Genomic DNA, 26,874 nt, shown 5'->3' with positions numbered 1-26,874 from the left:
GTTGTTTTTGCGCCAAACATACTTTTTGGAATTGTGGCTAAAAAGTTCAACCTTGGTTTCATCAGACCATAACACATTTTCCCACATGCTTTTGGGAGAGTTGATGTATTTTTTTGCAAAATTTAGCCGGGCCAGATGTTTTTCTTTGACCCTACCTTATAGTCCAGACATATGGAGAATACGGGAGATTGTTCCCACATGTAGTACACAACCAGTACTTGCCAGAAATCCCTGCAGCTCCTTCAGTGTTGCTGTAGGCCTCTTGGCAGCCTCCCTGACCAGTTTTCGTCTTGTCTTTTCATCAATTTTGGAAGGACATCCAGTTCTCGGTAATGTCACTGTCGTCCCATATTTTCTCCACTTCTTGATGACTCTCTTCACTGCGCTCCATGGTATAGCTAATGCTGTGGAAATGTTTTTGTTCCCTTCTCCAGACTGATATCTTTGAACAGTGAGATCCCTTTGATGCTTTGTAAGCTCTCTGCGAACCCTGGCTTTTGCTGGAGGAGCAACTGAGTAAATGTCTGAACTTTATTTGGGGTTAATCAGTCATTTTAATTGATGGGCAGGTGTGAACCCAAAAAGACTGAATGCTGTAATTAAACCAAAAGGTGCTTCGACAAAATATTAGTTTAAGGGTGCGCACACTTATGCAACCAGCTTATTGTACGTTTTTAATGTCCCCCCCCCCAAACAGATTTGTTTATTTTTCAGTTGAATTGTACAGGTTACAGGTCACATTAAAGGTGGGAAAAGTTTTTGAAATTACTGTATTTATCGTGGTCTCAGGGGTTTTTTTTTTACATCAGAAAAACCTGTCATTTTAACAGGGTGTGTAGACTTTTTATATCCACTGTACTCTGCCCAAAAAAAAAAAAAAAATGGGGCTGGTTTTAGAAAATAATCTAGCACTGTTTATTTGTTTTCTATACCTATGGTATCGTGGTTCATCTACCGAGGTGGAAATGCCTTACTGACTCAGTGAAACACACATGGTTTTGAACTGCACAGAAAATAAAGACGTGTTCAGCCGCGACATACAGAATCAGTTGGTGAGTCACATGAATAAAACATTTTTATGAAGGATTTGTAATGCTGCCTCCTTGTGAATTTTCATATCTTAAGAAAATGACAGTTTTCACCTTCTGAGCTGATTGCAATATTCACACTGAGTATAAAGCGACTGCTAATGGTTTTTCTCTCTGTGGTAGTGTAATATTATCTGCTCATGTTCATTTTCAAACGCATTTCGACTTGAAATCTTCTCAATAATTCCAGAGAGGGATCTGGTGCTGAAGGAGAACCTTATATCGTACCTTAGCTACTGCGGTCTGCTTGTACATCTGCGTGATGAGAGCCATCACTTGTGTAAACGGGTTCTCATTCTCTGACTCGCCAGAGCCCAGAGAGCGCATTAAACTCTCCCACGTCTCCAGACTGGAGCTGGCTTCCTAGAGAAAGAAAGAAAGAAAGTTTTTTTTTTTTTTTGGTTACAGGGGCCAGAAAAATTAATGAGAGAGTACAGTGTGCCCCAGCTTCCTCTCCGGTCACACAGAAAAGAAGAAAGTGTGTGTGGAGGAGAAGGGGAGATGTCCCTGATGTTCCAGAACATCAGCTCACTATCACTAGGTCATGTGACCTGTGACAGCAGCAGGGGAATGTGGAAGCACAGGGCACTAGTGTGATAAATCTCTCTCTCTCTCTCTCTCTCTCATATACACACACCATTGTTCTTGTGTCCTTCCTTGACAGACACACGCGCACACAATCAGCTGTCAGACAGTGACAAACAAGTGAAAAGAAAATCTTCTGAAGAAAACCAAGATTGGCAATGTTGCATACATCGTGCCTATAAAGCAATCACAAACTGAAAGAGACAGCGAGAGAATGAGATAGAACTCGACAGATGATAAGACATGACAGTTGTTGTTGTTCCCCCCCCCCAGTTAAACCTGCAAAATCATTTCGGTTCTTTCGAAATATACTCCTCACACAGCGATGTAGTGTTTCGACTCCAGGATACGGACGTCATGTGACCTGGAACTGGACTGAAGGTCGAGTCGGACTCGGACATCTATTAAATTGTGAAATTGATTGATTTTGTGCACGAAAATTACCCCAGTATGTAGAACACGGAGCTGTTGCTCAATAAATAACTCGATAATTACAGAGATAACATGCTGTGCAACACATCTTCATGTTTCGTTCCGAATCCCCAGAACACACAGCGTACAGGACCGTGCAGCACTCCAGCTCTGTCCTTGGACTCGGTTTGTGTCTCAAGGCTCAGTTCAGCAGCTCGCAGTGACCCCCTCCGCCCCAAAAAAAGGCTGCAATCCAAAGCACGCAGCTCGCCTGGTCCACTTCCTGCAGTCAAGTTGAGAAAGCCATTTGATTCCGAAATCACTGCAACAGAGTTTGCTTGAAGCGAATGGAGATCATCCTCACTCGTACCCCTTTACACCAGCGTGAACCCGGTGCTAGTTCGGAACTGGTTCAACTTGAGAACCTTCTAAGAACTGATTTGCTTTTCCACAGGCTAGAGAGGCAAGTCGATACGCCCCAACCCACTCTGCCAGCGCAATGACTCATTGATTACTCCATCTCTTTTTCTTCTTTGGATTAATCGGATTAGACACGACACTAGCGCTGGGATGTTTAAACCCGGCGGTCACTCAGTTTTAGGTCATCATCTTGGTCGTGACAACCCCGTCCCAGCCCCTGATGTAAGTAGTTCTTGGTTCTAGACCAGCAACAAGATCAACTGTGAGCTACTGCTCACTTGCGTATCCCCAGCTCTCGCTTATATCAGAACGCAAGCAATTGAAGGAACAGGACACTTATTATGAATGTTGACTTGAACAAATAATGAACCCTGAAACAAGTAAGTAAAGCGCAGTGTCTCTCCTCAAGGATTTCAAATAGCATCCTGGTAAACTGTCATTTTGAAATAGCGTCTTGAAATAGCGTTAAAATCCATCCGAGATGTTTTGTAAATCAGGGATGAGAGTGGGTCCTGATGAAAAAAAGCAGAAAACCTGTAATAAGGGGGGTCTGGGGACACCCGCCGGGAATTTTTTTTCCAAAATGAGACCTTACACACCCTATTTCCTGCAATCTGAGCTGTAGTTAATTAAAACACCTGATGCCTACACTACCGTTCAAAAGTTTGGGGTCACCCAGACAATTTTGTGTTTTCCATGAAAAGTCACACTTTTATTTCCCACCACAAGTTGTAAAATGAATAGAAAATATAGTCGAGACATTTTTCTGGCCATTTTGAGCATTTAATCGACCCCACAAATGTGATGCTCCAGAAACTCAATCTGCTCAAAGGAAGGTCAGTTTTATAGCTTCTCTAAAGAGCTCAACTGTTTTCAGCTGTGCTAACATGATTGTACAAGGGTTTTCTAATCATCCATTAGCCTTCTGAGGCAATGAGCAAACACATTGTACCATTAGAACACTGGAGTGAGAGTTGCTGGAAATGGGCCTCTATAGAGATCTTGCATGTGACGTCACAGCCGATGCAGATTGTGACAGACGCCATCGTGTCGGTCAAACGCCATATTTCCGCCTTCTACTTCTGGTTCTACTTCTGCTTTTACTTCTACCTTTTCTTCTGGAAAACCCTACTATATACAATTCTACTACAACGGCTGCGGCTACAAGCTCTCCTACCTGTGCACGTTTATGTTTTTTGTGTGTATTTTTGCGTGTTGTTCGTCTGTACCGGACTTCAATATCCACTACAACTGTATGGACTTACTGGACATTGGTTTCCAGCAGAAAATGACGGTTTGTAGCGATTTCCATCGCATGCACAACATTCCGGACGAGAAAAAAAAAAAAAAAAAAAAACATTCCGGACGAGACCAGATTGCGAGACCAGCGGGGTCTCCGTGGATTGTTATCGGAAGCAAAGCGAAGGAGGCGGCGCCGGGAGCCGAAGCAAAAGCGAGGCTACAGGCAGAGCTGGCCTGTTGACTAAGCTCAGAAAACAGCTACTCAAACCTCCACTGCCAAGCCTCTACCTCTCCAACGCCAGATCCATGTAAACAACACGGACGATTTGGAATTACCTTATTCTATTCTATAATCGGCTGGTCAGTGCTATACTCAATACTTCAGTGACTTACCCATCCAGTGAGGATCATTTTCTTGTTTACAAGATGCCACATCTGAGTCGCTGACAAATCCTGAATTTCTGTAAAGATAACTGTCCAGAGATTTATAAGCACGCAGTGCTTCACCACTGAACAGTGAGGGAAAGTTAATGAGGTAATTATACACGTCCGGGTATTCCGCTGGCAGTTCAAAATCCGGTCGTGAAAACTCCGTCCGGAAAGCCATAAGGGTCACAAATCTGTAGATCGTTTATTTTAGACATATATCTAGTTATCTGTTCATTAGAAAAATGAGCCGTGTAGTCCGTCGGTTGAAATTGATCCATTCTGTACACGAGTGCAGCAGTATTCAGCGGTGTTTTTGACCGACACGATGGCGGTTGTGTACTTTCTGGTCACGTGACTGCAAGATCTCTATACACCTATGGAGATATTGCACCAAAAACCAGACATTTGCAGCTAGAATAGTCATTTACCACATTAGCAATGTATAGAGTGGATTTCTGATTAGTTTAAAGTGATCTTCATTGAGAAGAACAGTGCTTTTCTTTCAAAAATAAGGACATTTCAAAGTGACCCCAAACTTTTGAACGGTAATGTATTTTAATACTTACTGAAATAAAAACACTATTATATAGACCCTTTTCACGTGACGTCACGACAAACGCGGCCGCCATTTTGGACGTGTACTACCAGTAGTTTACCACAGCCAACATTGAGGAACGGCAGCAAAGAAAGTGTTTATTTTCAGCAAGACTTCCATCATGCCACTATATTGTTGTGCACCTGGATGTAGTAACCATCACCAAACAAGGCAAGGGTTATCATTTTATCGGATCCCGACGGAGAAGATGGATAGCGGCCATTAACAGGAAAGATTGGCAGCCCTCGGCATACCAGCGCTTGTGTAGTGACCACTTTGTTGGAGGTAAGACGAATAAAATTAGCCAGAAAAGGCATTACATTGCTGTTAACATTCTGTGGCGGCGAGTGTGTAACCAAATAGGTTAAAATAACCCATTGTAATCTCTCTGTTCTTCTGTAGTAGCTATTGTTGACTAGCTAATGTCAACAACATATGTTACTGTAGCAATGTTTACGTTCAGTCATTTGGATGACTGTTAAAACCTTTCAGTCTCAAGTTTTTCCTTTACTGTATTTACTAGTTTACTGTAATTATGATCCGGCAGCTATTTACACCGGATCCAGTGTAAATAGCTGCCGGAGCCAACGTCCGAGGTTCCGGAGCGCGCTCCGGCTTGCTCCCGCTCAAATTAAGCAGCGCGCTCCGGAAGCCGGAACGTGCTGCTTAATTTGAGGGGGAGCAAGCCGGAGCGTACGTCAGTGAACAATCCTGGTGGAAGCAGGTAAACGTCGTTCTCTAAGCCTGCTAACCTCAATTTTTGCAAATACCTCTCCCTCTGCTCACCCTGTAAATGCCCTACGTCGCTGGATAGTGAAGGTGTTTTCTGCATCTCGCTCCTTTTTCTTTTATGTTTTTCGCCTTCCTCGCATTCAAACTGATTCGAGCCTAAGTCCACTACATGTCCAAAATGGTGGTCACGTTTACGAAGGTCACGTGACTGAAAAGGGTCTATAGAACAATATGTATCAAAATCAAGATGTGTATTGGATTAATTCAAAATAATATCTACATTTTATGGGGACTGCTTATTACTCATTGTCAACGTCACTTGTTTTTCGAAAAAATGTCGATCCAGGGTGTACCCCGCCTTTCGCCCGTAGTCAGCTGGGATAGGCTCCAGCTTGCCTGCGACCCTGTAGGACAGGATAAAGCGGCTAGAGATGATGAGATGAGATGTCGATTAAAATTCATAGTTATTTACAGTTCCATTAATAATTCAAATCATCATATATTCAATGCATTGAATCAAACAAATGCATATTTTATAGGGACTGTCTTTATCTTATTGTCCGCATCACTTGTATGTTTTCTTCAAAAGGAAAATGTCTATTTACACTTTTTACAGTTAAAAAGAAGTTATTTACAGTTCCCAGTTATTTTTTAAACAAATTTTATCATTTGATCATTTAGACTTCTTCAGCTTCTTGGCCAAAGCCAAAAGCTTATCAGTCCTCTCTTTTTTTCCTTTTTCTTTCATTAGCCATGACGTGTTTTTACACGCTCTAACCTGGCTCTCTTGCTTTCCTTTTGCTTTGCTGAACTTGTTTTTATACCAGCATCAATTTCACGTCCCTTCGCTTCATCTCGCTTGTCAATAGTATTCGGCATCTTGAGGAAAAAATGCCGATTAGAGGAAAGTAGTTTTGATATGCAGCTCACGAACATGTGTAAGTTTTGACAAAAGACAGCGGATGTGGGTGTCTTTTGTAAAAACTGTTTTGATTGGCTATTATGGTCTCGACGTCGATGTTTTGACCAATAACAATGTAGATAACACAAATTTTACATCACATTCAACAAGAATAAAGATGACGACTTACAAATAACGTGTAAACATGGTTGGAGTTAATAAAGTTTGAACAGCATGAAGGAACATACCCCAACCACCCGAAAGTAATTAAAAAAAAAAAAAATTCTCAACGGATTTGGCATCATGTAAAAAAGCTCGTTTTTTACTCAGAAAAAGCGGAAAACTCTCATGGTAAATACATTGTCGATAAACAGGAAGTCGATGTGCGACAGACCTGAAAACGGTACACACGGTATAGAACCGCAAGCTGAAGCTCGGTACCAAATATCAAGCAGTTGTGATTTGTAGTTGATGAGAAAAATGTTCGGAAAATTTTGTAAATCCATGCTCAAGGTTTTGTCAAGACATTGTCGTGGAAAAACAACAAACACCAACACCAGTCTCGTCCTTTTGCAAGAGAAAGGAGGTTTATTGCAGAAACGGACAAGTGATGAGGGCTCGGCACAGCCCTCACACCGTCCCTTTGTTCTCAAACCTATATACACACACCTCTTTAAGAGATAAAAAGGAGACATTACATCAATCACGGGAGTGTGATCAGCTCGAAAGCTGATTGGATCTTTTCTAATCGCCGTTTTGTACACGCATCTGCTACATACAGTTATGTTCAGAAATATTTGGACAGAGACAACATTTTTCTAATTTTGGTTCTGTACATTACCACAATGAATTTTGAACAAAACAATTCAGATGCAGTTGAAGTTCAGACTTTCAGCTTTAATTCAGTGGGTTGAACAAAATGATTGCATAAAAACGTGAGGAACTAAAGCATTTAAAACACAATCCCTTCATTCCAGGGGCTCAAAAGTAATTGGACAAATTAAATAATTGTAAATAAAATGGTCATTTCTCATACTTGTTTGTTTGTGGGCCTTTCTGTCTGAAGTTTAGTCTTTAACAAGTGAAATGCATGCTCAATTGGGTTGAGATCAGGTGACTGACTTGGCCATTCAAGAATATTACACTTCTTTGCTTTAATAAACTCCTGGGTTGCTTTGGCTTATGTTTTGGGTCATTGTCCATCTGTATTATGAAACACTGACAAATCAGTTTGGCTGCATTTGAGCACACAGCATGTCTCTGAATACCTCAGAATTCATCCGGCTGCTTCTGTCCTGTGTCACATGGTCAATAAACACTAGTGACCCAGTGCCACTGGCAGCCATGCATGCCCAAGCCATCACACTGCCTCCGCCGTGTTTTACAGATGATGTGGTATGCTTTGGATCATGAGCTGTACCACGCCTTCGCCATACTTTTTTCTTTCCATCATTCTGGTAGAGGTTGATCTTGGTTTCATCTGTCCAAAGAATGTTCTTCCAGAACTGTGCTGGCTTTTTTAGATGTTTTTTTAGCAAAGTCCAATCTAGCCTTTTTATTCTTGAGGCTTATGAGTGGCTTGCACTGTGCAGTGAACCCTCTGTATTTACTTTCATGCAGTCTTCTCTTTATGGTAGATTTGGATATTGATACGCCTACCTCCTGGAGAGTGTTGTTGGTGCACTTGGTTGGCTGTTGTGAAGGGGTTTCTCTTCACCATGGAAATTACCGTATTGGCTCGAATATAAGATGGTGTTTTTGTTGTAAAAAATAGCTCTTAAAAAGGGGGGTCGTCTTAAATTCGCGGACTAGACAAAATGCCGGCAAAAACAAAAGTGAAAGTGAGGACAGTGAGAGTGAGCAAAGTGAGGCTGCGGATCTCTGTGCTGAGTAGCTGTAATTTAGCAAACTACCCTTTCCATTGTTTCAGTTGTTTATTATTGTAAACCTTAATGCATTGTTTAATGCATTGCTTAAAACATTTGCACTGTTCTGCAAATTTATTCCATATACCCGTAGGCTATGGGAAGTTAATGCATTGACATTCTGAAGTTTATGAACTTTCAATCTAAACCTGACAAATTTGTTGAATTAATGCAATTTAAATGTTTTAATTTGGCTTGTCTAGTAGCCTGCAGTTTAGCCTCTTTTTTTACTTCTATGAAGTGTTCACGGAAATGAGACTGAAATGACCTCTATTTAAATGTGAAAAACAAAAGCCTCTAATTTTAAACAGAATTTTGAAATAAATATGCGTTATATGAATGAACATTTGGTCTTCAAAAAACTTTTTCCCCAAAGATGAACTTGGAAAAGGGGGGGTCGTCTTACATTCAGGGTTGTCTTATATTTGGGCCAATACGGTATTCTGTGATCATCCACCACTGTTGTCTTCTGTGAGTGTCCAGGTCTTTTTGCATTGATGAGTTCACCAATGCTTTCTTTCTTTCTTTCTTTCTTTCTTTCTTTCTTTCTTTCTTTCTTTCTCAGGATGTACCAAACTGTAGATTTTGCCACTCCTAATATTGTAGCAATTTCTGGGATGGGTTTTTTCTGTTTTCGCAGCTTAAGGATGGCTTGTTTCACCTGCATGGAGAGCTCCTTTGACCGCATGTTTTCTTCACAGCAAAATCTTCCAAATGCAAGCACCACACCTCAAATCAACTCCAGGCCTTTTATCTGCTTAATTGAGAATGACATAACGAAGGAATTGCCCGCACCTGCCCATGAAATAGCCTTTGAGTAAACTGTCCAAATACTTTGGGTCCCTTTAAAAACAGGGTGGCACATGTTAAGGAGCTGAAACTCCTAAACCCTTCATCCAGTTTTAATGTGGATACCCTCAAATGAAAGCTGAAAGTCTGGACTTTATGTCCATGTCCATTATATAACTATAACTTGAATATGTTTCAGTAAACAGGTAAAAAAAAAAAAAAGAAAATTTGTGTCAGTGTCCCAATATATATGGACCTAACTGTACGTCCGCTACGCACGTAAGGAGCATGATTAGATAAACATGTTTCAGTGCAGAATGTCCGGTCGTTAGTCCTCAAAGAGGCAACACTCAGTGAAAAGGAAAAATTACAAAACAGTATGACACGAAAATTTATTCAACAACATTCAGTCGGTAAACAGGAAGTCGATGTACGACAGACATGAAAACGCTAAACATGGTATAGAACCCCAAGCTGAAGTTTGGTACCAAGTGGCTATGATTTGTGGTTGCTGAGAAAAAGGGTGTTTCGGACAGACGGAAACCAGTATACACCCCTCCCACCCCACCCCAGAGCGGGGATACAAAGAGTTGGTGCCTTTCGGGAACCAGGTTTTCTGCCCGAGAGCCAGTTCTTTGGCTGGTTCGAGATTAGGTGCCAAGGTGGAAAAGGGGTATACGACGTTATAGGACTGACTGTTTTACGGCCCGAGTGTGACGAGTGTATTCTCACATCCCTAAACAGCCCAGAACCAAGCAGGGGAAAAGAAAAAAAAAAACTGCACCAGGGTTTGATTTACGCACTCAACAATGCAAACAGAATACGAATGAATGAACGAAGGAATGTTTCCAACACGCGCAGCTTTATTCAGACTGCTGCATTAACCACGTAAACGTTAGAAAAAATGGAAAGCCAAAATGGCTACTTCTGAGCGCAAAAGCTGGGTGTGATGAGAGAAATACTTTCTCCTCTGAATAACATGCTGACAGCTCATCAGAGCTTGAACAGAGACGAGAGAAAGGAAAAAAAGAGCAAGCGAAGAGAGAAGAAAAAAAAAACCGTGATCATGGACAAGTGAGATAAAATGATAATTAGTGCTAATCGAATACGATCGCCTAGCAACGGCCACGGGGCGGTTATGGAGAGGTAATTAGCGCTATATTTAGCCTGTCTGATTTGGTATCATCTCAGATTGGATGATTGGAGTCTGGGTGTGAGAGAAACGTGCGAGTGTGAACTTTCCGCAGCGTGTTTATGAATGTGTCTGTGTGAATCGATGAGCACGTGTTTGCGCATCAGCATGTGTGCGTGAGCACGGGTGTTTGCGAGCGCGGATTGTGATTTGTTTCAACTCTATTTCTGGGCTGTTTTGGCTGACGGGAATGACAAGTGGTAGTTTATGTGTTGAAGATGATCGCTGTTGATACCAGATGGGCTGGTTTGAGTCTTTCAGAAATTCCACACGCAGAACGGCGCGAAAAACAAAAACCATCCTGTGCGCCCTTGTTGATGAGGGAGATCGGGTGAAAATCAGACTGACAGGAAGCGGATAGTCACTCAAACGATCGCTCTTGACAACACTGCCGTGTAACTTTGTGATAATATCGAGGTGTGCTGTAGGGCTGCACGATATCAGAAAAATATGCGATATTCGATAACATGACTGAATATCTCGATATCGATATGCATCACGATAATTAAATATATACTATTTTTCTTACCTCTACTCGCTGTTCTGCCCTGTATCTAGCATTTAAAAAAAAAAAAAAACCACCCAGTGCATCGCTTCCATTCCAACATTATTTTTTATTGGAAAAACATGGCTACACCTGCAATGGTGTCCATCAATCATCTTTAAATCTCTTAATTTTTGTGAGCGCAGCAGAAAATGTCTTAAGTAAACAAAAAACTGAAAACTACATTACGTTAACATAAAGCATTCAAAATGGCAATTTCAGCGGCTCCCGGGAGATGAAGGTGAGCGACACAGATTCACCATAAACTCAAACACAATCTGTTAATAACACATGCGGGTGAGAGAGCAGTGGTGTGTGTGTGAGCGGTAGTGTGTGTGTGTATGTGAGAGAGAGAATGAGAGAGAGCGCGGTTTTATGTTTTTATGCTTCTGTACAGCAGTGTTTGTCCCAGTGAGCCGCCCCACCACTGTTTTACAGGTACATGTCTTGCAAAGTACCCGAGTTTGCAGTACATCACTCCTCCTGAATCCAAAGCACTTCCAAATAGCAGACGTGCATTTTTTTTTTTGGAAACCAGTTCCTCCTCACACAAGTTTGTCTCACCACACTTGCTACCGCTCCCACCTTCCGCCATCACCACGAGGCTTTTACTTGTTTTGCAATAGGGGGCGGAGTTATCCCGCGGCACTTGTTGACATTCAAATGTGATTGGACGGCACAGAAAAATGTGCCTTTTATCGAAATTTAAGTAATTTTTGCGGTATGTGTATCGCAAACTATGATATCGCGATATCGATACTTTTTCGATATATTGTGCAGCCCTAGTGTGCTGCTACTTGGGTTTGTCTGAAATGTACTTTTATGTGGGTTGCGACAGTGTGTGTGTGTGTGTGTGTGTGTGTGTGTGTGTGTGTACCTTGGCTGCCTCTTTTGGCAGGTCGAAAGGGATTCTCTGACGGATTTTGGCCGGCAGCTGTGTGAGCACTTCGGCTTTAAGTCTGCGGATCATGATCTCGCTGAGCCTCTGGTGCAGCTCGTCCAGATGAGATGCTCCACGGCAATCCCACTGACGCCTTCTCCCGAAGAATCTAAAAACACACACACACAGTTACCCCCCTCACTGGGTTCTCAGGAGCAGCTCTGCCATTAAACACACAATTTCTCTCTCTCTCTCTCTCTCTCTCTCTCTCTCTCTCTCACACACGTTGCTCTTCTCACAATTTCGAGTACCTCATTATGATGAAATCTTTACAGTCCCGAGTGCGTGTGAGATAATGAGCAGTAAATTATGGAGAAGCTCTGGGTGACTGGCATCCGCGCTTTATGGGCATTAACGTACACACCCTTTTGTAAGAAGTTTTGCAGGAACTTTTGCTCCAACGCACACGTTCGCTCATCAAAAACATTTCTACAACGTTTCCTGAAGTTTTCCTGCCGCGGAATCTCAAATGGCTTTGTGCATACAAAACAATATAATTATGTGTTCTACCCTGTGTAGTGAGCATATATAGTTAACGGGAAATAATTGGGGTTTGGCCTAGAAAATGTGCGCTCGGGGGCTTTAATGAAAACTCGAGTCAAGAGTAAAGTGGAAAATGAATGTAAAATAAAGCGAAATCGCAGCAATTAAAAATATTATTGTGAGCAGAAATGTGAGGAGGAGCAATAGACAAGCAGCTTGTCCGAAAAGCTCCAAAATGGAAAACTAACCATCGATGAGAATTAACAGACAATACAGATTTCACTCATGCCATCAATTCAAAAGTAGTCTCACTTGACACATTGAGTCCGATGCCATGTCATCAGTTACACCTTCATTTCACCAACCTTTCTGCGCGCCGACTTCGCCACTTTTTTTTTGTGCCTGTATGAAGACTAACAAACTGCTGGGTTTCAGTCGCGTGACTTTTCTTAGCGGTTTTACCGGAAGTGAAATAGCTGGTGGTCTAAACGGCTGCTGTAGTGCAAACAACTAGCGATAACTTTATCAGAGTACGCTCGTAATCTAGAAGCCACTGCTGGCTTTAGATATATTCAGAAGATTGCTCTGTGCAACGGAATCGACCCCTACAGTCTGGGAAAGAAGGATGTGTTGTACGATCTCGAAAACTACCCTTCAGTCGAGTTCCCAGACATCTCGAACTATCTGGTGTTGCAGACGTCCTTCTATACCGCAAAACAGATGAAAGTGTGGAAGAGTATGGAGGTTTACAACTTTTTAGTATGTGACTGGGTAAAGGATCTCGGTGTCAAGTCGCTGCTGAATGAATCCTGTGTTGTTTTTGCCCGTGTATGTATGTTTTTTTAAGCTTTTCGTTCGTGTCTTTACAACGAAGCGCTGCAAGTTGAAGTGCAAAGAAACAACAATTGGCTTGATTCTCACTTGTGTTGGCTCTTACCTCTCAGGTAAATCATTCACAAAGATCATCAGAAACCCCTTTAAAGACCTGGATCTTAGTTAAACAAGACGGAGAAATGATCACGGCGCATCGTAACTGTACGGCTGGGGAAGAATTTTGTCGCGACCTTCATGCATATGGACTTTGTGAGGAGTGAGAAGGAAACACAGAAACAGCTGGGGAGTTTAGCGCTTCGTGACTTAAAAAAAAAGTACTGTAAAATAACGACACGTAGCAAGAAAAGTACTTGGAAAACACTAAGGACGTCGCTGAGAGGGAAATACAAACCTTTCACCAAGCGATCACTGCAAACTTGAGCACGCTTCGACTCGGCTCCCTTCGATTTCAGTCAGAGGTTCAAAAGCCGCCTTTCTCAACGCCTTTTTGTGAAATCCTGTGTTCGTTCACCCTTTTTTTTTTTTTTTAATTAGTTCACGGGGAACCCTGAAGAAACTTTGATCAGTTTCACGGTTTGATCGATTCGAACAACCTAAAACAACGCAAACGTGAGGCGTTTTTCACGCGAGCAATGCACCTTCTCTGTACAAACGCTTTGTCAACTGAGCTTTGGTAGACCACCAGCTAAAGTTCTGAATAACTAATAAGGGGGATGTGATGGCACGTGAAACCCAGCAATACATTGGCACGTCACCAGTTACATGGTACATCAATGTTTAGGCTCATAAATGACAGGATGAGATCTGATTGTGTTTAAAATGGATGCAAACCATCTGCCAGGTCGTTTATTCACTGAATAAAGGAAGCAATAAGATTAAAGCAAGATTTAAAATAATAATAAATAAAAAATAAATAAATAAACACACACACACACACACAGATATAATTTACATACCCAGTAATTAGAAAAGGAAGAAATAATTAGCAGTAATTAATAAATGTGTTCATTAGTGAGAGATTTTCCAGTCCACTCATTAACTTTCCCACTATAATCAAAGGGAGGTGTTCACCTGTAGTGTGCGTTGCAGTATTTCTTGGCGTACTCACTCCAAGTGCCGAAACGCCTCGGATACAAAGCATCGATCTGCATGAAGAGCTGAGAGAGAGAGAGAGAGAGAGAGCACAACAGAGAGAGAGAGCAAGAGCACAACAGAGAGAGACAGACAGTGAGAGAGAGAGAGACACACACAGAGACAGAGAGCAAGAGCACAACAGAGAGAGAGAGACAGAGCGACAGAGAGAGACAGAGAGCAAGAGCACAACAGAGAGAGAGAGAGACAGAGCGACAGAGAGAGACAGAGAGCAAGAGCACAACAGAGAGAGACAGACAGACAGACAGAGAGACAGACAGCGAGAGAGACAGAGAGAGCAAGAGAGAGCACAACAGAGAGAGACAGCAAGCGAGTGCGCGACAGACAGACAGAGCGAGCGACAGACGGACAGACAGAGAGCGAGAACACAACAGAGAGACAGACAGAGAGTGCAAGAGAGCGACAGAGCGAGCGACAGACAGACAGCGAGAGAGAGAGACACAGACAGAGCAACAGAGAGAGCGAGAGAGAGACCGAGACCGCAAGAGAGCGAGACAGACAGAGAGAGCGAGAGACAGAGATCAGGTTGGGAAAGTGGCCTTCTTTACGTTCACGGTTTACAGGCTGAATAAACAACCTGTCAGCTGCTGCTGTGAGGTTATTTCTCACGTCAGTGCCCAGACATGTCTACAGTAATGTCTTCAACCTGACATGACGGAAAAGTTGAGAGAGAGAAAAAAAGGCTCAGCAGTTAATGGCAAAGTAAAGCAGGAAAATTCTTTCACCATAGAAGCACCATTTTTAATTCTTTTGCCAACTGCGTGTCCATGCTGTTTCCGTTTTCGCAGCAGAACAACACCGGAGCCCCTCAACCTCGAGCTCACGAGCGTAATGAGCAAATGAGAACGGTTTTATTCTGCAGTGCAACGGAAGCCGCCCACAGGTTTCCATTTATACGCAGTAAAAAGCAAACAAACCACATGATGGAGAGAGAGAAAGTTACTATATTTAATGTAGTTCTGATTTCCTGTATCAGGATGTCTCAGCAAAGCTCGGTCTGATTCAAAAATATAGAGGTGCACAGAAGAGCAGAGCTCACACAGCTCTCTGTATCTGATCACCTGGACTCGGGACCATCACAGACACGAGACGCTATTCAATTCCTGACGTGTCCAAATAACACAAATATGATGCCGTAGCTCTGTGTGCTGGATGTACCGTAGCTGCCATTCTGCGAGTTAATAATTTGCTTTGTCCTACACATCCGTGTCCGAGTGACGTATAAGCCTAGCCTGGGCCCGCCCATCCTAAGTGTGACGCAACACTGTTGCGAACTTAGCTTGGCAAGGCAAGCTATCCACAGCTTTTCCAAGCTCCCGAAAAATCGGGAGCCAATCAACTTTGAGCATCTCCAACGGCCCTGGGTAGAGGCGTCTATGACCAGAAGCCATAGATTGCTTACAGAATCTATGCTGGAAGCGCTTCATTCACTAGAAACATTACGAACATGGAGCAGCGGCAAGCCTTTGACACAGCGGTAGATGCTGTATTGAAAGCATTCAATGGGAAGTTCTCATTGAAAACGGAGCAAAGAGCAGCCCTGGAGGTATTTATCTTCTTCCTGTTACTCAAGCAGTTTCCGTCGCGTCACATACGTCAGAGGAAAGAGTGATGTGATTGGTTTAAGCTTCGTCACAGCCTTTTCTGGCTTCGACCAGTAGCAAACTGAGGCATTTCAGGGAGGCGGGTCAACCACACGCTTTGGGAAACGGTTGGGCTTAATAGCTTTGCCAGACCAAATGCTCGCAGAGCTTTGAAGTCACGTTAGCCAGACTAGTATAAGCCTAATCTCAGGAGCTAATACCAGTGCTGTAGTCGAGTCACTAAACCTCGAGTCCAAGTCCAACACTCCAACCGCACCATGTGACAGTGGCTGTTTCAGCACCATTAACGTTAGTTTGTTCCTGAACATGACGTATGAACAGGTGAATGTGCTTCTCTTTGTCAGGGAGTGTGAAGTATTCTGTCAGAGATGGTTGGGAGACGGATGTAAGTGCAGAAGGTGTGTTTATTAATACAAGTGAAGACAGTAAACAATCCAGAACGGCAGGTAAAGTCATAAAACGGTGAAACAGGCGATAGGTCGAGCGAGGCACAAACAGGCTATCGTAGACTCGGCAGAATCAAAGATGAGAAACAGGAAATCAGAGATCAGGAAACCAAACAAGGAAATAAGGCTCGGTAATGTGTCAGCAATACTTCGCAAAGTAAGCGTGTTTTCACGGTTTTTATATCAGCGCGATGATTGGGCCTTAACCCTGTGCAGGTGCAAATCGTTTACGGTGCATGCAAGAGTCCACTTGGCACGCACGCGCTGTCTGGAGCGCGCCTGAGAGTCGATCTGATGCACGTACGAAGGCGCACAGATGTGACACTTTTGCACGAAATTAGTACAAAAATTAATGTAGACATAAATCTCTTATGCCAAAGTATAGAGTGCTTCGAGGTCAGCGCGAACCCAGCGGCGGCCATATTGGAAGGCAAAGGTCGCCTGTGTCAGGCTGTGTCAGTGCATTGTTGTTCAGCGAAGCAAAAAGGGGTGACAATGCCGAATACGTGTGTCATTGTTGGCTGTAGTAGCCGGGGGGAAAAGGGTGGCAAAAGCTTCCACAGACTCCCTAAAGTCGTGACTAACCAGGGAATTGCAGCACAGGAGAAAAGCGAGCGGAGGAGACGACAGTGGCTGGCTGCCATCAACCGATCACATTTAGGACAACTTGACTGTATCCGGATTTGTTCTGATCACTTTGTGACAGGTAGGCTAAATTGTCTTGAATTTCATAGTTACTAAAATAAATGTGATACAAACTATTATCTTTTCTATGTACTTTCAGCAATGATTAATGGATATATTTGTCACATTAGGTAGCTTATGTCTACTGCAGTGCATTGTTGCATCAAATGGCATTTAAGATCTAGGCCTAGTAATGTTTATGTACACATGCTGTTAGTACAAGTTACATACTAGGCCTACATTTTATTCACTGACTAAAATAATTGATAATATTTATAATAGTTATAACACCGACACATCGCGGACCCAACCGGACCCAAATCTATCGTATGCTTCCATACTCTTGTAGTTCTGGAAATCCTTTAGCTCACAAAATGGACTTGGGTGAAACACTAGAAAGTTCACAAGATCGATGTATGTCACATGCGGCAACAAGCTGTGGTCAGCTTTCCATTCCTTCTCACTAACAGTGTATGGATCTACATTCCCAATGAAACGTACCTTCTCAGCATAACGCTCCCGTGCCTGCTTATCCAAACTTTCACAGTAGTGCTCCATCACTTCAGATGTCTAAATTCTTAAAAAATCCAAGCTTCTAAGCCCTCTAACGCGGAAACGAATCGGTGAATGTGTACTCTATGATGTGTACTCTATGAGCGCTCTGGAGCGAGTGACTTCCAAGATGGCCTCGCAGACCGCAGTGTTACTATTTTTAGCATCATCTCGGAGCACTCTATTATAGCATGTTACATAAAATAAAGAAAAAATCCGAGTCCCAATGCAGTTAATGCACAAGTCCGAGTCGAGTCTCATCTCATCTCACTATCTGTAGCCGCTTTATCCTGTTCTACAGGGTCGCAGGCAAGCTGGAGCCTATCCCAGCTGACTACGGGCGAAAGGCGGGGTACACCCTGGACAAGTCGCCAGGTCATCACAGGGCTGACACATAGACACAGACAACCATTCACACTCACATTCACACCTACGGTCAATTTAGAGTCACCAGTTAACCTAACCTGCATGTCTTTGGACTGTGGGGGAAACCGGAGCACCCGGAGGAAACCCACGCGGACACGGGGAGAACATGCAAACTCCGCACAGAAAGGCCCTCGCCGGCCACGGGGCTCGAACCCAGGACCTTCTTGCTGTGAGGCGACAGCGCTAACCACTACACCACCGTGCTGCCATGTCTTAATAATTTCTTTAAAAATTGAATCTAAGGCACATTCAGGCAACGCTTTACTGAAAATACATCGTTTTGAGACACCACCAGATCAAATAGACATATTGTATTGTTACTCCCCAGTTTGCCAAGTGTGAATGTCCATATTACGAAAAACACTCTCTCAGTACTTGTGCACAGACATCTGGGTATCTGAAGCCGACCAGCCCATAAACCCTGAAAGTCGACACCCAGTCGGTTTCTTCTGAGCGGCTGATTTCAGAAACCGTCTCCCGTTCCTCTGTGTCACAAGGGGTGCTCATTATCAACTGCCCCACCCTGATCAGATCAGAGCATCTCTAATCATGGCTTAAGAACTTCCTCTGTGAATGAATATTCATGAGCAAAGTGCTACCTGATTGGCCAGCAGAAAGGGGTCGGGGTCAGCAGTGGCTCATTATCATTTAAAGGAACAGGCCGTTCCTCAAATCAGCTGCTTTGATCCAAGCGTATCACTAACATTTCATTCAGACCTCAGAGAACCGTGTCAACTTGTGGAAAAGGGGTATAATATGCTACCTTTAAAGGAGAACTGAAGGCAAATTTTTTTATCATTAAAATTCTATTTCTCATTTTATTAAAAATATCGGAATGCATTTTCGATCGCTATTTTGTCGCTGCTATAGCAAGTTATGAGTGTTTGAAATATGCTCTGTAATACATCAGTCCATATGTGGCAGATCACAGAATCCAGGGACACGTGTCGGCCCGGGGGCATTTTGAGTTATTGACAGATTCAGAAAGTACAGTTTCTAAGCTTTCCAATGATGCCTTCCATGTGGAGATCTGACAATATTTGAAGAATGTGTGGCCTTTTGAAAGTGTATACTTCTTAAAACAGAAAAGGCAGAAAATCGCCCTCAAAGTTTTCCATCTCAGCTACTCTGGGTGCAGGGCGGGCACATAATGGTGCTCATTTGCATGACATTAAGGAAAGCCCCACCCCCTACTAGCTAGCACGATGCTACTTTCATGTAAACAAAGATCACCACGTCAATTTTCCTTCCATGCAAAGCATGCCCAACACAATTATGAAGTACAAAAATAAGTCCTAAAGTATACTTTAACGTTTTGTGGTTGAAAAATTACTCACACCGTAAGAAAGAAAGATAGCACGATGATGACACAACTAACACAACACTAGTTTCATGTAAAGCCTCGGTCACAACCAGCCGTACCGTGCTCCTACGGCCGGTCTACATGCAAAAAACGCAAGAAACGCACGGAGGGCGCGCATGACGTGCTGATTTTCGAGCCGTAGACTGGCCGCAGAGGTTCTTTGTCATGTCAGACAAACTCTACGGGTGCTTACGTTTTTTTCAGGTTGCAAGACAAACTTATGGCCAACGTGTGTCTTTCTCCATGAACAAAAAAAAAACCGCAGCGATTTGGGAAACGCCAAAAATCGCACGGCCAAAAAAAATCGTACGTCCGGTTGTGACCTAGGCTTAACCAAACCACAACACTCTCCGTTACATGCAAAAATAACCACACAGCCTTAGATTAATAAACTTACCCCATCAGAAAGAGAAACGGCGCCTTGCACACACCAATGCCTCCGATGGAATGTAATCCTAGAACGGTCCGTGTATCATCCGATCATTCAAGTATTCCATTCAATCTGGAAAACGAGGCTGCGTTTTTTTTTTTTTTTGCTAGAAATGGTTATCTCCGATGTAAATACCGTGTGTCTGTTTGCTTCACGGTGTTTCAGCTCCTCTGCGCTCTGTTTAGCTTGCTCATTCCATAGTGAAATCACACGCCTGTATGCAGCGAAGTAGCCATGAGCTCAGCTCGTATCATACAGCTGATTCGCGAAAAAAAAAAAAGACTTAAATCATCATGTGAATGGCCCATATGGTAATTTACCCACACCCCCCAGCAGGCTACAGTCCTGACAAAAACGAGACAATTTGCAACAAAAAAATGTATGCTTTTCCAACAAAACAATCTATTGTCTGAAATACTGATTGCATTCTTCAAGATCTCAACTTGCACATGATGGGAAAAAAAAACAAAAATCACAAATCTCGAAAAAAAATGCTTCTTTTGCGATTATCTCGGATTCGTTTCGGCTGACATGCGTCCCTGGATTCGGTGAGGGGTCACATATGTCAAAGCGATGGCCGTAAACGAGATTCGTCAAGACCTGTGCGAGACATCAAAGTGACCGACGTCTGCCAACGTTGTCGAAAGACGCGTGCGCCCTCTTTCGAATGCTGACGTAATCAAGCCGGATGTTTTGTTTGTTTTAATAGCAATCAGGAAAGTTTGAAAAAAAAGTAGGCGGTAATCGTCATTTAAACTCGTTTTTGTGCAATACTTCGTTTGGAAAACAGTTTCCAAAATGGCGGCACTGACACCTGGCTGACACTTCTTCACGTTTCGAAGTCTCGCACAAGTCTCGCGAAGATCGCGCGGATAAGCGCCGCCTGCCGTGGACCAAACGAACTGAATTCAACACGGCTAAAAACCGAATAGGCAATTAGTTGCCAGTACGAGTCACGATATAAGGTTACTAAAACCGAACACGTAATTGAATAACACGTTAATTAAGAAATAAAGCCAAGTTTTCTTCAGACTTCAGTTCTCCTTTAAATTCTTCTTCTCTTCGAGCTTACAGTTAAGGCTCCTGAGTTGGCCTTGTTTGTGGTTTGTCTTGAGAGTTTGAATCCTGACAGTGCTCCAGCCATCCGTGGTCCAAGAAAGCAAAAACCGGCTGCGCTCAAGTCAGAATCCCTCACTGTCAAGGACGAGTAGGAGCTGAATAGAAGAGTTGTTGTCAAAAACAACATTCTGGCTCAGGGCTGTTATTTTCGCCTCACCTAGCGCTGTCGATAGGGCGCTGTCTATAGGCGTGTACTGTAGCCCAACGCTCGATATTTTCACAGAGCACGAGCTGCAGTCTGCTTTGCTTTGATTGCCATCGTTAATTGTAAAATACATCCAGATTGCTGTCATTCTGTCATCTGTTCATTAGTGCAACAACATACATCAAATAGTATTGCCTGTATCAGACTGGGAGACCGCATCAGTACCGATGCATCCCAGGTGCGTAGAAAGAAATCATGAATTACAGGGCGGGAATCAATAATTTATGAATCGGTTAGAGACGTCGTCGACATTCCAGGATGCTCAGAAACTTAAAGAAAGGCTACGCGGAGCAATGATCAACTACAACTCCTCCAAGGTTCCTTCAAATCCGAGTTATGGTTCTGGATATTCCCCCGGAGAGAAACGCAGTCCTTTACTACAGAGTATTACAGAAATAGTGTGAAAACAGCCAGAGGGTGTCAATGGTGTTTCACAGCTCTATTGTTCGCCGTCTGTATCGGAGGTTTAGCACAGCTTCCTTTGATACCTTGCCATCAATGGCTCGTGTAAGATACGTCAGGTTTCAATGAAATGATGATTTTTTTTTTCCCCTGGGAATAATAACCAGCAATTATATAAATTTGGGGTCCATCTGCTCATTTCTCCAGGCAAATGTGTTCATCAAAGCTTGGCACTGCACCATGAGATTTCAAAAAAAAAAAAAAAAAAGGAAAAAAAAAAAAGACAGAGGGATGGGTGAGAAAGAGAGAGACACGCTGGCATTCATTCCCGCTGTCCAGTCACGGTTTTAGCAGATAGTAATAAAGGCAGAGATGGATGCCGTGCTTAGAAGGGAGAGAAAGACACACACACACACACACACACACACACACACAGACACACAGCTCAGCTTCAGCGCTCCAGGGGAAATAAATATCTACACCTATAAAACTAGAACAAGCTGAACCAAAGGAAAAAGACACTGTTAAATATATTTCTCTTCAATATCCAGAGCAGACTGATATATGATTCAAAAGATAATGAACGTGTAATTTAACCCCCCCGGACGTCACACCAGCAATGGAAAATGCAGAAAGTAGTAAAAAAAAAAAAAGGGGGGGGGGGGGGGGGGGGGGAATAAAAATTTCCCACAAAAAAGCTTCGCATACACACTCACCGGCCACTTTAATAGAAACTGGATCTTGATTCTGAGATTCCTGTTCTTGGCTGCAGGAGCGGAACCCTTCTGCTGTTGCATGCTGAGATGCTTTTCTGCTCACCACAGTTGTAAACAGTGATTATACGAGTTGCTCTGTCCTTCCTGGCAGCCCAAACCAATCTGGCCATTTTCCTCTGACCTCTTATCAACAAGGCGTTTGTTTCCACCCACAGAACAGTCACTCACTCAAATGTTTTTTGTTTTTCACACCATTCTGTGTAAACTCCCGAGACTGTTGTGGAGATCAGCGGTTTCTGAAATACTCAAACCAGTCCATCTGGCTCAAACCAACACCCATGCTACAGTGAAAGTCAGTCACACTCTGAGGTCACAATTTCTCTCATTCTGATGTTGGATAAGCGCGTCTGCTAAATGCCATGTAATGTAACGTAACATTAAAGCGAGACTGCCTTTCAGATTTTTTCCAAATGTAGGCCATAAAAAGAACCCCCCCCAACACCCAATTATTTTTGTTTAGTGGACTGAATTCGAATCACAGAATTCCAATGTTATTCGTTTTTTTTTTTTAAATACAGCCCCGATTCCAAAAAAGTTGGGACAAAGTACAAATTGTAAATAAAAACGGAATGCAATAATTTACAAATCTCAAAAACTGATATTGTATTCACAATAGAACATAGACAACATATCAAATGTCGAAAGTGAGACATTTTGAAATTTCATGACAGCAACACATCTCAAAAAAGTTGGGACAGGGGCAATAAGAGGCTGGAAAAGTTAAAGGTACAAAAAAGGAACAGCTGGAGGACCAAATTGCAACTCATTAGATCAATTGGCAATAGGTCATTAACATGACTGGGTATAAAAAGAGCATCTTGGAGTGGCAGCGGCTCTCAGAAGTAAAGATGGGAAGAGGATCACCAATCCCCCTAATTCTGCACCGACAAATAGTGGAGCAATATCAGAAAGGAGTTCAACAGTGTAAAATTGCAAAGAGTTTGAACATATCATCATCTGCAGTGCATAATATCATCAAAAGATTCAGAGAATCTGGAAGAATCTCTGTGCGTAAGGGTCAAGGCCGGAAAACCATACTGGGTGCCCGTGATCTTCGGGCCCTTAGACGGCACTGCATCACATACAGGCATGCTTCTGTATTGGAAATCACAAAATGGGCTCAGGAATATTTCCAGAGAACATTATCTGTGAACACAATTCACCGTGCCATCCGCCGTTGCCAGCTAAAACTCTATAGTTCAAAGAAGAAGCCGTATCTAAACATGATCCAGAAGCGCAGACGTCTTCTCTGGGCCAAGGCTCATTTAAAATGGACTGTGGCAAAGTGGAAAACTGTTCTGTGGTCAGACGAATCAAAATGTGAAGTTCTTTATGGAAATCAGGGACGCCGTGTCATTCGGACTAAAGAGGAGAAGGACGACCCAAGTTGTTATCAGCGCTCAGTTCAGAAGCCTGCATCTCTGATGGTATGGGGTTGCATTAGTGTGTGTGGCATGGGCAGCTTACACATCTGGAAAGACACCATCAATGCTGAAAGGTATATCCAGGTTCTAGAGCAACATATGCTCCCATCCAGACGACGTCTCTTTCAGGGAAGACCTTGCATTTTCCAACATGACAATGCCAAACCACATACTGCATCAATTACAGCATCATGGCTGCGTAGAAGAAGGGTCCGGGTACTGAACTGGCCAGCCTGCAGTCCAGATCTTTCACCCATAGAAAACATTTGGCGCATCATAAAACGGAAGATACAACAAAAAAGACCTAAGACAGTTGAGCAACTAGAATCCTACATTAGACAAGAATGGGTTAACATTCCTATCCCTAAACTTGAGCAACTTGTCTCCTCAGTCCCCAGACGTTTACAGACTGTTGTAAAGAGAAAAGGGGATGTCTCACAGTGGTAAACATGGCCTTGTCCCAACTTTTTTGAGATGTGTTGCTGTCATGAAATTTAAAATCACCTAATTTTTCTCTTTAAATGATACATTTTCTCAGTTTAAACATTTGATATGTCATCTATGTTCTATTCTGAATAAAATATGGAATTTTGAAACTTCCACATCATTGCATTCCGTTTTTATTTACAATTTGTACTTTGTCCCAAGTTTTTTGGAATCGGGGTTGTAGAACAATTAAATGTATTTAGAACCACATGGCCCTAAATTCTCCACTATTTTTTTCCCTGCTTCACCATGACCCAATTCAAGATCCTACGTCATGCATCATGTGGTGGGCTTTCCCCGTTCGCACAAGGCATTGTGGGACACGCATTTGAATCAGGAGAGAAAAATGAAGGATGCGAATGAAACATGAAAGACCGACTACAGTAACGGAAAGCAAGAAGAAAAGACGTTATGTTCTATATGAAAGAAAGGAAACGCAGGACCAAACTAATAAATATCGGTGCTCAGCGAGCACCTCGGTGTGATCAGCTGTTCGTTTAGCAACAGAATGATGGAACCGTCAGCGCACGCTCAAAAGTAAACCTGTAGATGTCAGTAATGCAACACCGTGGATGCCAGCTGCCATAAAACCCAAAAGAAGAAGCAAGTAAACCTGTGCATGCGCACACCGGACTTCCTCGGTCTGTGTGAAGCGAGCGATTTCATGCGCATTATTTGTCCCTCAAATTAAATAACTTCCCAGCCACAGAATGGCCTGGGTGTTTTTTTTTTGGCGACATTACAGAAATAAACATACAGTGGTGCTTGAAAGTTTGTGAACCCTTTAGAATTTTCTACATTTCTGCATAAATATGACCTAAAACATTATCAGATTTTCACACAAGTCCTAAAAGTAGATAAAGAGAACCCAGTTAAACAAATGAGACAAAAATATTATACTTGGTCATTTATTTATTGAGGAAAATGATCCAATATTACATATCTGTGAATGGCAAAAGTATGTGAACCTCTCGGATTAGCAGTTAATTTGAAGGTGAAATCAGGCTACGTTTACACTAGACCGTATCTGTCTCGTTTTCTTCGCGAATGCACTGTCCGTTTACATTAAACCGCCTGGAAACGGGAATCCGCCAGCGTCCACGTATTCAATCCAGATCGTGTCAGCTCCGGTGCTGTGTAAACATTCAAAATACGCGGATACGCTGTGCTGAGCTCTAGCTGGCGTCTCATTGGACAACGCCTCTGTGACATCCACCTTCCTGATTCGCTGGCGTTGGTCATGTGACGCGACTGCTGAAAAACGGCGCGGACTTCCGCCTTGTATCACCTTTCATTAAAGAGTATAAAAGTATGAAAATACAGTATGAAAATACTGATGCAAATACTGCCCATTGTGTAGTTATGATTGTCTTTAGGCTTGCCATCCTTCCACTTGCAAGTAGTAAGTGATATGCGCTGGGATCACACACACAGCGGCTCAGTCCCGAATCGTGGCTTGTGCACTTCACTCACGCGCTGTGTGAGCTGCGCAGGGCCGGAGTGCGCACCCTCCAGAGGGCACTCGCTGTTCAGGGCGGAGTGATTTGGAGCGCAGGATGCCTGCGGAGCCGAGCGTATCCGTGTATTGGCGTTGCTGTGTGCACGGCTAACGGTTTTAGTGTAAACGCGAATCGTTTTAAGAACGTTAATCTGATGATCCGCTGATTCGACGTAATGTAAACGTAGCCTTAGAGTCAGGGGTTTTCAATCAGTGGGATGACCCTCCCCAGGAGTGGTCGACCAACAAAGATCACAAAGAGCAAGGCGTGTAATAGTCAGCAAGGTCACAAAGGACCCCAGGGTAACTTCTAAGCAAATGAAGGCCTCTCTCACATTGGCTAATGCTAATGTTCATGAGTCCACCATCAGGAGAACACTGAACAACAATGCTAAAGATCACGTGGACAAGCCAGAAGGCTGTTGGAAAAATGTTTTGTGGAAAGATGAGACCAAATTTGAACTTTTTGGTTTAAATGAGAAGCGTTATGTTTGGAGAAAGGAAAACACTGCATTCCAGCATAAGAACCTTATCCCATCTGTGAAACATGGTGGTGGTAGTATCATGGTTTGGGCCTCTTTTGCTGCATCTGGGCCAGGACGGCTTGCCATCATTGATGGAACAATGAATTCTGAATTATACCAGCAAATTCTAAAGGAAAATGTCAGGACATCTGTCCATGAACTGAATCTCAAGAGAAGGTGGGCCATGCAGCAAGACAACGACCCTAAGCACACAAGTCGTTCTACCAAAGAATGGTTAAAGAAGAATCAAGTTAATATTTTGGAATGGCCAAGTCAAAGTCCTGACCTTAATCCAATTGAAATGTTGTGGAAGGACCAGACGCGAGCAGTTCATGTGAGGAAACCCACCAACATCCCAGAGTTGAAGCTGTTCTGTACGGAGGAACGGGCTAAAATTCCTCCAAGCCGGTGTGCAGGACTGATCAACAGTTACCGGAAACATTTAGTTGCAGTTATTGCTGCTCAAGGGGGGTCACACCAGATACTGAAAGCAAAGGTTCACATACTTTTGCCACTCACAAATATATAATATTGGGTCATTTTCCTCAATAAATAAATGAGCAAGTATAATATTTTTGTCTCATTTGTTTCACTGGGTTCTCTTTATCTACTTTTAGAACTTGTGTGAAAATCTGATGTTGTTTTAGGTCATATTTATGCAGAAATATAGAAC

The 26,874-nt window shown here is 42.9% G+C and overlaps 1 protein-coding gene across 5 annotated transcripts in view; it reads right to left on the bottom strand.

Moving 5' to 3' along the window:
• Positions 1-26,874, bottom strand: part of zranb3 (zinc finger, RAN-binding domain containing 3) — a 230,706-nt gene that overhangs the window by 104,519 nt on the left and 99,313 nt on the right. For all 5 annotated transcript variants that reach the window (XR_009651757.1, XM_060911706.1, XM_060911702.1 and 2 more), the window contains exons 5-7: positions 14,182-14,267; positions 11,731-11,902; positions 1,317-1,451 (exon numbers count right to left, since the gene is read on the bottom strand). Coding sequence is in view for 4 of the 5 variants with exons in the window: in XM_060911706.1 (XP_060767689.1) it covers positions 1,317-1,451; positions 11,731-11,902; positions 14,182-14,267 (393 nt within the window). In the remaining variant the exon portion in view is untranslated. The remainder of the gene's footprint in view (positions 1-1,316; positions 1,452-11,730; positions 11,903-14,181; positions 14,268-26,874) is intronic.

The sequence above is a fragment of the Neoarius graeffei genome, chromosome 27 (assembly GCF_027579695.1).
Source record: "Neoarius graeffei isolate fNeoGra1 chromosome 27, fNeoGra1.pri, whole genome shotgun sequence".
Classification (NCBI taxonomy): Eukaryota; Metazoa; Chordata; class Actinopteri; order Siluriformes; family Ariidae; genus Neoarius; species Neoarius graeffei.
The sequence above is the reverse complement of the archived record's forward strand: the minus strand, read 5'-3'. Positions and strand labels throughout refer to the sequence as shown.